Source organism: Phaethon aethereus (assembly GCF_964289735.1).
Source record: "Phaethon aethereus genome assembly, chromosome: Z".
Classification (NCBI taxonomy): domain Eukaryota; kingdom Metazoa; phylum Chordata; class Aves; order Phaethontiformes; family Phaethontidae; genus Phaethon; species Phaethon aethereus.
Window position 1 is genome coordinate 85,746,031 of NC_138577.1, and position 14,362 is coordinate 85,760,392.

The window sequence follows — 14,362 nt, forward strand, 5'->3', positions numbered from 1 at the left end:
TCAAAGTACGCTCTGGTACAGAAATATCTCTAAAGCCACTGTTTGTGTTTACTGTTAGGTGCTCCTGAACATTTAGAATAACCACACAGCTGTGCTGCATAGCACATACTTATTTCATAATACTTATCACCAGAATGACGCTGGTTAGAGTTCCTTTTTGTGGAAAGGGAAAAAACGAACATCTAATCAACTAGATTTTTTTTTCTTTCTATAAAATATAATCTTAATTTCTCTGAATTTTATTTGTTTTTAACTCTTTGATCTTTCTAATATTTTCTAAATCTATCAGACAATGCTTTCTGCCACTGCTGATAAATGCACTAAAACCAATTGTATCTACTACGGTTTCTATGGTGATCTAGAATATTACTTTTTTTTTTAAATATACCATTCATTGTGTCTTATCTTTATGTATGTACATTACATATATAATATGTAAATTTATCATGCTTTCACAACAGTTTATAGTAGGGGTGAACTTGTATTTTCAAATATATAGTGAAAGCTCAGTAACTTCAGAAAAGATTAAGAATACTCTTCAAGCCATTTAAAAAGAAATTATCTTTTTGCATACATTCTTCTATGTGGCTACATAAGGAAGATGAATATATTTCTCTTCCATATGCTAAAATAATTTTGTAAACAATGTAAGTGGACAACATTTTTCTTACTTAACTTTCTTTGGGTTTCAATTTATTAACCACTTGTTATGTTAACTATACTCACTCAACTAAAAGTATCTAATAAATATTGCCTAAGGTAACAGATAATATTATAGTGTTGCAGAAATTTTGCTGAGTGGTAAGAAGTGGCATAAATTGTTTAAAACATTCAGTCCCTTTTGTCTAGGTGGAAGGCACTGTGTGCAACCTACACTTTGGAAGCTTTGACTACGCTTGAAATGACTCAGTGCTGAGAATGAACAAGACACACACAATCCACATGAACAGAAGCTTTTGAGTAGCTGTAGCTGCAGTACCAAAAAATCCAGGTGGTCACATAGTCTTACGTCACATACTGCATTCAAAGTTCTCAGTCATGACAGCACCGTATAGCAATGAACAATGTCATTCAGTCATTTGACATAAAGAACACTAGCGAGACTGAAAGAAAACACACATACAGTGAGGCAATTCATCAGCATATGTAAAAAAGGACATCCAAAAAAGTGCGTGCATTTCCATATCTGTTTAATATTTAACTTTTTTCAGCAGCAAGAATCAAATCACTGCATTTTCTTTTGTGACGATACTAGTCAAGATATGATTAATTATCCCTGCTCTCTAAACCACTGCTAATTTGTAGGTGTTCTTCAGTTCACGAATTTTCTCCTTTTTAGGAGAATGATAGGCAATTTAGGAAGTCCCCCTCTTTTTGGGGTATAATATTTTATAATGACAGTGTAAGAATTGTGGAGAATGAAAGTAGAGTGGAAGGAGGAAGTGGAACCGATAAGAGGCCAGCATTCAACTGTCTTCAAAACATTTTTAAGCTTGTGTACATAAAACGTAAAGTGTAAAACACCAACACAGTTTCTAAATACTGTTATGAGGTGCTTTTACACATGGTTTCATATGCATTGCAAAAAGAGCGGTGTGTGGAGAGTACCACGTTTACCTCTGAAATATACCAAAAAATAACCCAATACTATCCCTCCATATTAACTGAAAATCCACTAGTTCATTACTATTTGTCTTAGTGCTATGGTTATTTCACTTATTTAAAGGTATTTTTAAAACTTTAAGAGCCCTACTGCCCTCATAACAGGAATGGTGGTACTGAGAATGTAGGTTACTAAAGCCTGCAGCATTTTTGTATATGAAGAAGCATAAATGCTGATGACTTTGTGGGCTGCGAGCAAATCAGATGCTGCTTTCAAGTACTGGGAAAACTAAAAAAAAAAACCCAACAGTGAAGTAGCCAGGTTCCAACTTCCTTGATATAAATCGATGTGAGCTTTTTATGCATTTTGGATGAAATTCTGACTAAAGGTGAAACGCACTGTATGTGCTAAAGGAAAGGCATTGACAAAAGAGGATTGTTAAAAGAAGGTTTTTCCACTTCAACTCCGGCTCTTCTTCAATACCATGGAAACATCTCTCAAGTAGCTCTTCATGCATAAAGCTGCAAGAGTCTTCTGAGAGATGGTTCATGGACTAGTCATTGCAATGCCTGTAAGTGGGGCTGTAGACAGCTTGAATTCAAGTGTGCATATCACTCACTGTGATATGCTCCATTTAGAGGGTAGTTCTTAAATTAAATTCTCAAACTAAAAAAACTAGGAGGTAATGCTGCTCGGTTGTGAGAATAAATTCTTTCACGTGCTGAAACTGAAATTTAAATGTGTGTCTGTGTAAATGGTCATAGTGTCCACTGGTAATAGTCTTTATTTAGCTAAAGCTGTAACAGCAATTATATGCATCTTATAGATGTTAATACATCAGCTGAGGAACAGAAGCAGCCACAAATACTCCTGTTTAACAAATACAGCCTTCAGGATACGTAATTTATCTTTGTTGCAATGTAGTCTTTGTTTCTTTCTGTATTGTTTGGTCGGAGTTTGTTTGGGATTATTGTATTTTATTTCGTCTTTGTTTTTAATTCAGGTCCTTCTGGTGCTTTTTCTGAAATCTCACACGCTCGAAGAGGCTGAGCCATAACAGCACTCCGTATTTGTCACTAACAGTCACGGCATATGTGCTAACATTTTAAGTTTTGAAAGTAACAGTCCTGTGATCTTTCACGCAGTTCAGTCCAACCATGGCAAATTACCAGTGTTCCCCCTAATTCTTCCTATCCTAATTATAAAGATATATAGCTGCTGACATAGGAAAATGAAAGAAACAGAGAAATTGCACATAATCCTTGCCGTATATATTTCCTGCCACTAAACATGTATGAGTGACTAGTGAAAATCAGGGGCCACTGATGCACAGAAGTGTCTGATATAGACGCTGCCTGGTCAAGAAGAAATACTGTTCTGTTTCTTCGTTCTTATTTCACCTGCAACGTACAAATTTATGGCACAGGGACCAGAACAAGCATGGTAGATACGACGTATGTGACAAATAGGGGGTACTACACTGGCAACCTACCTAACTTCAAACGCAATAAAGTCAAGTTGGCCATGTGTAAACCAAGGGGCTCTTGACTAAAATGCCACTGCCAGGCACCTAATCCTATCATATGCTGAAACCCCGGATAACTACTCGAGAGGCAACAGCTCATGTCATGTTCTCTCTTCCCCTTCCTCCTATTTAGTTTTTGTTCGGATCTGTTTGTCATACGGCGAGGCCGGGCTGCAACAATCTTTACAGTAACGCTCAGTGGGACTGGGAAGCAGCACCAGTGCAGGATTCCGCTCCAGACAAACCCTCCTTTATGCAATAGCTGGGCACGCCATGTTAAATGAAAGACCCTTTAGAGAGCAGTGAAGGACCTTCAGCAGCCTACTTCCATGTTCTTATAACCCTCCAGCATAATTTAGAGGGATGAGACAGCAGTGATTTATGCTGGTAAAAGAGCTATTGTCCTGGAAAACCTCAAGTGTATTGAGCTACTACTTGCTGAATAGTCCAGATAAAGAGGAGCTCTAAGCAGGATAAGCTAAAATTGTAGCTATAGCAAATAAAATGTTCGTGATTAATCTGTATAAAATGGAAGGTTTTGTACTTGTGTGTTACACCTCATTTTTACTATACTAGTACATAAATAACAGATCAAATTTTTAAAATAGTAATATTATTCAGTCTGTCCAAATCCAACACATGATAGTGGATCTCTCATACAATTTTTCTCTTCGTAAGTAAAGAGAGGAGGGGTAATTGGAAGACGTGTTAATTAACATATGATATAGGAACTCAGAAATTAGTAGGTTAGGCAGTATCAATATGCTTCCCACTTTAACTTACAAATTAAGATATAAAACCAGACAGGGATGCAAGAATGATAATGGTTAATCTCTGATACTTCATTTCCTTTTGTTGAATCAGAGAGATAAGATTAAGTCTGTTAGATATAGATGTACAGATATGTACATATTTTAGACAAAAAACATCATGTCTATCAAAAACACAGTAGCTAATACAATATAGAAGCAAGACTTCTTTTTTTCGGTATGTTATCACCAGTTCTGGCAGGTACAAATAGATGTTTAGGGTAAAAAACATGTTTACTAGTTCTGTGCTGCTAAAATGTTCATAAGGTAAAGGTCAAAGAATATTTCATTCCCTGCTGAGCAAATGGTCAGGAAGCACATTTGTCTGCATTTCCTGTCATAACAGGAAGAGTGTAACTTCTTCCTCTCTACAATGGCTTCAGTTCTGCTTCCCACCTCCAGCTCTTTCTCCCCCAGGGCTTTCCAAACCATTCCTTGCAAGACTGCAAGGCTGTGCCTGTGCACTGGTTTTCAAGTCTGCTGTGTTGGCAGGCGCCTTGTTCACTACCTTGACTTAGGCTTCTTGCTCACACTTCAAATTAAAAGTAATTTGACCTAAATATTTACGTTATGCTAATTCACTCTAAATTATGCTCAGAACATATATTTGTAATACAAGCACACTTAACCTTAAATCTAATACATTCTAGAAATTCATGGTTCAGTTCAGCAACTCTCTTAAATCTTTATTGCTCAGGTAATTTGGCATAATGTGAAAAGTGTTCCCATAGTTGTACAAATCACTACAGTTTAGGAGTAATGAAAACTTGGGGTGTATTCTTTGCTTACAGAAACCTAACCTCACCCTTGAAAAAAACAGGACCAAAGCCTAACTCTAATGCTGTATTCCAGGCACATGTCTTGTTGTGTGTAATTTAATGTAAGCAAGAGAAAAAATTCAAATATGTAAAAGATAAAAAGCAGGTGATGTTTAAGACAAAGTTTCATTGAACAGAATGATGCTTAGTTGCATAATTAAGCAGTTATGTTTTCATATGAAAACATTTCCCGGGGGAGGGTAGAATCATAACACCTCAGATCTTAGGTTAAATGAAGATACCCCATGAAGGGAGATTGAAAATATCAAAATATCAGGAAATAGGTGGAAAAAAGTTTTCTATGTAACTTGTGCTCATGTTAGCACTAATATGCAAGGCTCTTCTCTCTTTCTACAGGGGAGTTTCTGATTCAGCTGATACTCTCTTACTCTCTCCTTCTAAACAGAGCTGAAACACAGATAAAAATAGATACATTAGGCTGAAATTAGTTTTGAAACTAGCAGCATTAGGTATCGAAGTCAGTAGAACAAATCTAGGTCTTCCTGCAAACGGTCATTTCCCTCCAGGATATTCTTCCCCTGCCCCATAACCTCACTTTACTTATCTGTTTTAATTTGTTCTCTATTGAGCTGATAACTGCAGTAAGTCTTGGTTTATAGCTTTACATATTTGCTGGAGTCAAAGACTGATAAAATGTCTGTGCATGAAAAAGTTAAATATCAAGTGTTTGTTAATGTCGTATCCCATAGAATTACACAGACACGATACTTTAAAAAGGGTGTCTTACTATTTAAGCACCTTAATATTGAAATGTACACTTTCTATACTATTTAACACTTAAGCTCCCAGCAGCTCATTACAAATTGAAAGAGATGTCTTAAACGCTATGCAGAATCATTAGCTAAGCTCAACTTAGTTTTAACTGTGAATCTGACAATAGCATGCTTCACAAGCAGGAGAAAAAATGCAGAACTAATGACCAAGATGATCAGAGGGAGAAAAAATGGTGGATCTCCATATGAGACCTGATATTTCTTAATACTAACTAGAAAAACCAGTAGATTAAAAGCAAGAGGGTATTCCAGACCTGATACCAGAATGTCACTGGGTCAATATGTCCTCTTTCCTGGGTCAGTGTATCTCTGGATTTAGCTCACAGACCATGGATTTAATGAGATATTTTGTAAGTGACGTTGTATAACACTAATACAATATCATTTACGTCATTACACCTGTTTATTTTAGGCCCAGGCAGCCCAGCCTGGACTTTTGCAAAAGAGAGTTTCAGATGATCCCAGTCTATAACAGACCACAAAAGGCCTTAATTAAAACTAACAAAATATTTCGAACTGATGAAAAACAAATAGGAAAAAATACAAGGACTTTTCTGAGGTGCATGAATGCAATTGACCATTCATGTGTTGACATAACAGAACGAGCTGAATTATTTCTTTCAGCTAAGAAAACACATGAAAATAAAGTTCACCCATGTTTTTGCAAATGCCTCTCCTCTTTTCTTTTTTTTTTTTTTAAACAAACCAGAATTCTTCACAGCAACCTTCTCCAATCTGTGCAATTGAAATTTCTGCACAAAGAACTTGTAGCAGTCAGGAGCTTCCAACATCAGATGTCAGTCCTAATATTTTTAGCTACTGGTTCTGTTGGTGTTGCTACTAATAATGTGTATGCAGTCTCCTCGAATGGGCTGTTGACAAGGCTACCACGATCGCATGAGCCTGAGCAACACTACCAAAGATTCATTCCACATTTATGAAGACTATATTATCCAGTGTCATAATAATAAAAAGAAAGTCTAGGGTCACATTGGCTTCTTATAACATGATTCTCTTGAGGGTTTTAATTTCCATTTAATATCATGACGGATATTAATAAAATAACCATATAAAATAATATTTTATTTACACAAATAAATACACATTTAGTCTATCCCTGGCAGTTACTCATACTCCTTCTCCCTACGGCTAAAAGCAGAGTGAAAGGGAATTTTTGAGATGGGCTTTTTTTAAACTTTCACAGCCAAAGAGAATTTGTGATCACTCACAGAATATTCAAACATCCTTGCCACCTTTGTCACCACACAGTAACTGTGAGGGCCAGGAAACTACAGCCAACTGGTAGCCCACATGAAACAACATTAAATTAATGGCTCCTCCTAGTTAAAAGCTTGAATTCTGCACTCACTGAAGTAAATGACAGAGATTTTATGCAGTCCAGAGTAAAGGGCCTCTAATGTCTAGGTTGCAGTAGTTTTCCTTTAACTTATCCCAAAATGTCAAAGTTTCAAATAGTTTTCGGAAAAGTGCAGATCATATCCCCATATTGCACATTTCTATGAGATTGTCAGCCAGACACTTGATGCCGGACAGTTTCAACTTACATTTATTACCAGTACAGTCGCTAAAGTATACAAATCCAACCAACTAGACTTGCTGAGGAGAAATCCTCTTGAAGGGAGGTCAGCACTATTTTTGCCCTTCCCAGTCCACTCACAGAAGCACTTTGAACAGCCGGGGAGTCTCCCACCATAGCAGACAGCAGCATGGGGGAAAACAGCTGTCATAGAACAAGTACTCCATTCAATGGGTAACGTAAATAGCTAGTGAGGATGCTGGGCAAATGAATGGAAAAGCAAGGACAGAAATCACCTTCCACAGGCTTTGTGACAATTTAAACCCTTTTGCAAACACTCTGTTATCCAAACAGATTCACCTTTGCGCTGGGAGAGGGCAGAAGAATTAAACTATTGCTATATCCCCTCGTTTGATACACGTGCCACCATGAGCTGTCCTGCAGAGAATTTATGTGCTTGAAAAGAGCTGAGGATGCACTATCCATGTATATCATGTTCCCATCTAACATGCCTTGTATTGTGAAACTGTTTGAATATAAGCAACAGTGAGGCAGTTTTAAGTCAACAGATTTGCTGTTCTTGCAAACATCTTTTGGTTAGGTGGTAGGAAAGAAATGAAAACAGTCTCCATCCGTATCATGGTAAATGGAGCTACAAATGAGCTTTGTGGAACCATACTTCAGCTGGTATCTTAATCTTACTAAGCAAAAATATTTAGCCTTTCTTTTCCCAGTGCAACTCTTTAATCTTTTCTGTGCGTTCAAATATATTTATGTCATCAAATAAAAAATAATATAGGAATATAAAGCAGTTACTGTTTTAGGATTACCAGAAGTGTGTAAGTTAGAAAACAAAAAACTGATGCAGCTTCACTGAAGCAGCAATAACTTATAGAATACATTATGTTTTTAAAGAAACAGTAAGGCTTGTGAAAGAGTACATTGCATACAAATGGTTAAAAGATCAATTGGCTATTAGTGAAAATCCAGTTGTATTTAATTACATATATATCGCTACAACTAAAAAGCCTGATCCAACAGTCCAAATGAATCAATGGAAATCTTTTCATCGGCTTCACTGAGCTTTAAATCAGGGCACTAAATGCAAAGAAAGAAAAGCCAGCAGAAACACTTTATAAATTTTTCTTCAATGTATTAGCAGAAATAAGAAGTAGAATCAAGCCAATTATACTATGTGGAGGGTAAAGTAATGTACGTCCATACATTCAGCCTCACAGGGACTAATCAACATGACGGATATGACCAAATGTTAGCAAGATAAACACTTTCTGCACTAAGACTGCAGTTGTTACACACTTAGTTGTTAGTATTCTACTGTTATAGTTTTATTAATAATTATTAGTTCTGAAAGCTGGTGCTAGAAGTCTTGAAAGTCTATTGTGAATGACTTGAAAGACTAGCTGTCTTAATTTTTTAAAGTAAATTCAGCCTTTTGAAAGATATCTCTGACAAAACTGGGGATTAAGTTCTCTGTAAATCCTGTACTTCAGTAAGCAAGTTGACACTGAAGCTATTGTATGAACTAATGTTACTAGTGGCAAAATTTTGTAGTAGCATTCACAAAATAATTCAGGTTCACTTCAAAAAGAAACCGTGGTAGTCTGGGAAAGTTCCAAATAACTAGCATCTAAATGTTTATTGATAAATTCAGTTCAATATTTCAAATCCAATTTCAATTCCAAGCTATAAACCAATTAAAATAAATATGGTGATGATTTTATATTGATAGAATTATTGCTTTTTGGCTTGGCCCACAGCAATAGGCAACCTTTAGGGAAAACACAAAATGTATCCATCATAAATATAATTTTGCTTTTACACACGATTTTCTGCCATGGAGAACGTAAATTACTACTAACACTAAAACATTTTAAAATTCTTGGAAAGCATATTTAAAGATTATAATTTCTTGTTGTCCTGAGGCTGAGGGTTTTACGGCTTTATAAAACCCTTGAAGACTAATAACATAATTTCTTAAAAAAACCCTGAACATATGAAGAAATTTATAGATCAAATGAATAGGACTAACATATTAATAGTAACTCAATATGAAGTTCTTAAAGAACAGCTACTGAAGATTACTCCTGAATTGCAGCCACAGGTATGAAGGACACTAATCATAGTGTTAAATAATTTTATGGAGAGCTTCTCACACTTGTGAATCTCCAGTTTCAATGACACATCCATCCATTTACATCAAATGTAAACAGCAGCAGCTTTGCACTGATTTTATTTCAAGATGCCAATTGTTGAATTACATTTTTCTGAAAACAGGAAAGCAGTTTCTCCAATTTATGACCATACTTTAACTAGCAGAGGTAGTGTTGATAATATGTGACAGCTACACAGCCATTTTATCTAAAGCAGTGGTAATAATTAATTAACCAGTCCTGCTGGACCTATTTAGCCATAGTATCAGTCACAGAGACTTTATTTCATAACCACAACATGCTAATATTATTGTCTGTGGGTTTTAGAATGTGTTAGGCTAGCTGAATTATTTTTAAAATTCAGACAGGAAAAGATGAGGTTTTTAATGAAGTAGTGTCATTTTTACATGAAGGATGTAAAAATAAAAACACTGCAAACATCTAGAAACCTAAGTAATTTTGATCTATGAATTTAAATCAAGTCCTCCTGCAAATAAACTATTATAATAGTTCACAAAATGCTGTACTAAAAGCTTGTATCCTGTAACAACTTGCAGATGCACTTAACCATGTATATTACTGAAGTCAAAGTGAGTGCAGAGGGGGCCCAAAGCAGAGCGTACATATCAGTCTTTGTAGAATCAAGGCCTCGAGTAATAAATTCCTAACTACACATGTCACTAAATTTGAAAAAACTATGTGTGAGGTTTCTGGTTGTTTCCAAAAGTACTTTTCCTTTGATAGTCTTCCATACGTTGTGTATATGTATACGTATATGTAGCTATATGTGCATATACACAAAGTTATCAACTTTTTAATCACTTATGAGAATAAGTCACCTTAGAAATATAGTATCCTGTTCAAATACAGTATTTTTGCTACTCACCTGTCTGTTACGTTCATCCATAATCCTTGTAATCTGAATCTTTTTTCTCCCCATAGTCCCCGTTTTTTTTTCTCTCTTTCTTCCTTAAAATTATGTATTTTTCCCTTCTCTTTTCTTCCTCTTTCCTGTTTCCTCAAAACAAACCTCCTTCTTCAGCACTTCCACTACTCAGTTCACAGTCCCCTGCATCCGTTCCTGCTGAACACAAAAAGGAAATCAAATGTTATTACAAAATTGATAACTAGATGAAGGTTATTATATGGAGTTGACCAAGCATCCTAATTATAATTTAGTGTACAAGTAATTTATAATAAAAATTTACTGCATCTATAAAATAAGTAATGCATAAAGAAATAATAATTTAATTCAAAGGCTTCTTTTTATGAACAAACCCGCCAATATATCAAGAAATGAAGAAAAGGACTGAAATACACATTGCCAAAATTTTAATGGAATTAGGTGTCTCTAGTTTTAAATATCACTCACTGCCCTAATATGAAAAATTACCTAAATCAGAGAGTTAATGAACCTTTCTGTACCTATGTATGCTAAGTAGGCCAGCTAATTCATTTCTGAAGGGAAAACAATCTTGTGTTTTGACAGCAGAGGTGATAATGTCCCTCATTATGCAAATAGGATGGACCTTTACTAAAGTGTTATTTGATATATGAGACATGTCAGCTACTTTAAATCTAAAATTTTTAACCTTATTCTTTAAGAATATAGATTGGTGCAAGCATTACTCAAGATGCTTGAAGTAAATAGTAGTGCGCTTTGCCTCATTTCATTTCAATGTAAATTCTAAAACATTCTGACGAATTATTTATAACTAGGAAACACGTACATCTTTCCTCACAAAAATTCTTGCACCAAAAGTCAAGTTATATAGCACAGAATAATAGGGACAGATGATAATTTAAGAATGTTTTGAAAAATATTTTCAGTTTTAGTAATGCACTGATACTAGCTCCCTGAACTTTTCAATACTGGTTCTATCGCAAAAGTAAGGACAGTTAGATGCAATGTCTAAAAATACATAACGCTGTACACATTCCATATTTCACAAAATGTCATAAATCACAAAATTAATTTCTATTATATGCAAAGTATTTTAGCAATAAAAGACTTGATAGAAATATAAGAAAATACAGAAATTATGTTCAATCTAGTATGAAAGTAAACCATGTAAATTTTTTCCCTTTTTAATCTTGGTTTACTGTATTTTTATATTTATGTATTTTGTTCAGAACAGAGTTGTTTTAAATGCAGAAGAGAAAAAAAACCCTGAACACGATTAATTGAAAATTATTTTTAAAGTTTTTATGTTAGATTAATAATGTAGTAAAAACATTTCCTTGGAAATAAAAAATTAGTAATTTTAAAACTGAGGCTGGTGTTTACTTATTTATTTTAAGCTTGTAGTCTCACAGACAACCTGATAAATTCTCACAGTATGTTACGTAACACTAAGCCGATGTCCTGGCCACTTAATCCATTATTTGGCTCTGATTCAAAGCTACTGAGGTAGAAAAGCTAGACCTCACTCATTCTGATCTTCAATTTTCTCTTGATTTTCTTTGCATACATTAAACTTTAGGCTGCTCAAGTGTTTTATCGCTTTAAGCAAAAAAAGAATTAACAAATAGGTAGTCAGTCTGAGTCTTCTAACTAGCCACTGCGATTACAATTTTGGCAAAACAAATTTTCAGGTATACACTTACTACCTTTCTGTACATGAAGGCCTTTCTGTATTATTTGCTAGTCATATTTATACATGCCTAAATCATTACTGCAATGCAGAACGTGGAACATGGAACAATTCACGTTGCCAACACAGTGAAGTGTAAAGGCTGCAAGATTTTTTTTCTGCTTTTTACTTCTTTGAAAACAGTTCAACTTTTCATTGCTTAAAAAGACACAAAGGCACTTGATCTGATTTACGGCAAAAAATGAATGTCCAGAACTTTGAAATAGATTAAGTTGATTAAATGTATTCATAAAACCTTTTTTTTCCAAACAAGGTTAGGAGCCAGTCTTATCTGATATTCAGTGTTGACAAACAAACCCAGCCTATTTTTAGAAACAGCTTTAAATTTCCTCGGACTGGGTTTCTTTCCTGTTTTTCCCATAGTCTTACCTCCGATACAAAGAGCAAGTTAGGATGGTGTTTCCCATGCACATGCAGGACCCAAAGGAGTCTAGCGGGCTTTCTCTGTAACCGTAAGCCACTACGCTAAATCCAGCGCAAAAGCACATAGAACAATTTCCCTGCCTTTCATCGCTACGCCTGCCCAAGCTCCTACTCCCTGCAAGGTGGAAGGTCGGGGTGGACAGGTCAGAGCAGGTTAGCAAGGATGAGAGCTGCTCTGCAGGTCAAGGTGCTGGTGCTGAGAGAGTTCGGAAAAATCACTGAACGTGGACAAAAACTACAGGAAGGACAAAAATCTCAGTGGAGGAGCAATGCGTTGCGTCCCTCCCACACGCTTATCAGTTCCACTTTTAAGACCAGTCTTCAAACAACAGAAGCTGTTACAGGCAGTTTAAAGTCAGAACACTTAAAATTCCTGTGAACTAAAATTATCTTGAAGTAACACATGCAACACTTGATGAGCAGAATTTTGTTCTTCGTTACCTGTAGTAATCCACTAAGTACACTAGTTTGATTTTAAGAGGAAAAATAGATGTGCTGAAAAATAAAGTTGAAGAGGAGCAAGGATGATTTGGTTATTAAATTTTATCATACAATCTGAGAGAATCTGAAGGAGAAGACAGAATGTGTTAGGCCATATGTATCCAACATACAATTTGCAAAGAAACACAATTTTGCTTCCACAGACGGCAGGTTAAGTTTTCTTGCATTGATGAAAAAGATGCCTCCCCTGTTTGCTTTTTGCTTACTAGTCTAATTTCAAATATAAACTTTTCAGTTTTTCTAGCAAGTTTATTTCCTTTTTCAATAATAATATCTGCAATTTTTACTGCTACTAGAAACAAATTGGGAATGCTGTGATATTCTCTGTATCTGTCTTTTTTACACATGTATATGTACCAACACATACTGCTGCACATGCTATTCTTAGTACGTGTTTGCCTATAGTTCTACTCATTTCATTAGTACGTACATTTGCACATGTACATATATAAAGCAGAGAGCTGGACTGATTCCAAATCAATTGGATTCAGATGAGGAAATCAAGGCATCTGATTCAAGGGCTATAACCTTCAAAGGCTGGTAACTTCCGAGTCAAACAGAATATAAAGAACTCTGGAGACCAACAAATCCCCGTGGCTGCTTTAGGACTTCACCAGTGTTCTCAATATTTTTTGGAAGTTCTTGCAGGATTAAGGATTACATATTAAGTATTTAAAATTCCTGTTAACTGATAAATTGCATTTCCCTAATGCAACACTGATAAAGCATATTAGCTATGAAAGTCGAAGGTACTATGAAGTTCAAACAGTACTGCAGGATTTCATTATCCAAGAGAATCTGAAAAAGAACTTAAAATAATTCCAGAAGCTTTGCTGAGGTAACTCTCCACATAAAAGAAACCTTCCAACTTAATGACATGGTTACATGCAAACAAATTGCACTTAAACACATAGTTACATGCTATGGTGTTACAGTCTTCAGCATTTTTTCTTTTTGCAAACCCAAACATTTTAAAAAAAAAAAAATCAGACTGCTTACAAAAAGAGGAACTTCATTTTTGGCGGGCTTCTGTTCAAGATATGATTTGGCAGAGGCAGCGGTAGCTGACAGAAGACTGATCTGAGCCTTGCGAAGGGAAAAGAGCTAAGGGACAAGTGCAGCAGATCGCTCGGCCGCTCCTGCCTTTCGCACACGCACAGGCAGACGTCGGCGCGCGCGTACACGCACACACATGCACACCCGCTATCCCTCCTCTGCAACACAGAAGAATCTTGATAGAATGGCAGGAAACACGCACAGAGTGGTCAGGGAAGGATATGATGTCAGCAACCACGAACAATAAAAGGTGTAAAGGTGCTTCCTTCCCTAAACTGTTCCAGAAGTGCAAAATGGGAACCAAAACTCTCCACTTCCTTCTCCAAGCAGAACTGTCTGAATCTGCTCTGCTGCAACACCCCAGACAGAGACTTCTTTGAACAGTCACACCAGGGGCAATAAGAAGTATCAAAACAGGAGAGTCAAAATATTTAATTTATAAACAAGAAGGCAGCCAGGGAAAAACTAAGT

The 14,362-nt window shown here is 35.9% G+C and overlaps 1 protein-coding gene across 11 annotated transcripts in view; it reads right to left on the reverse strand.

The window, feature by feature from the left end:
- The window catches only part of MEF2C (myocyte enhancer factor 2C), a gene marked incomplete at its 5' end in the record, with an annotated part of 76,139 nt that extends 65,942 nt beyond the window's left edge, over positions 1-10,197 (reverse strand). For all 11 annotated transcript variants that reach the window (XM_082013426.1, XM_082013427.1, XM_082013435.1 and 8 more), the window contains one exon: positions 10,144-10,197. In XM_082013426.1, the coding sequence (XP_081869552.1) occupies positions 10,144-10,197 (54 nt within the window). The remainder of the gene's footprint in view (positions 1-10,143) is intronic.
- Positions 10,198-14,362: the final 4,165 nt, after the last annotated feature.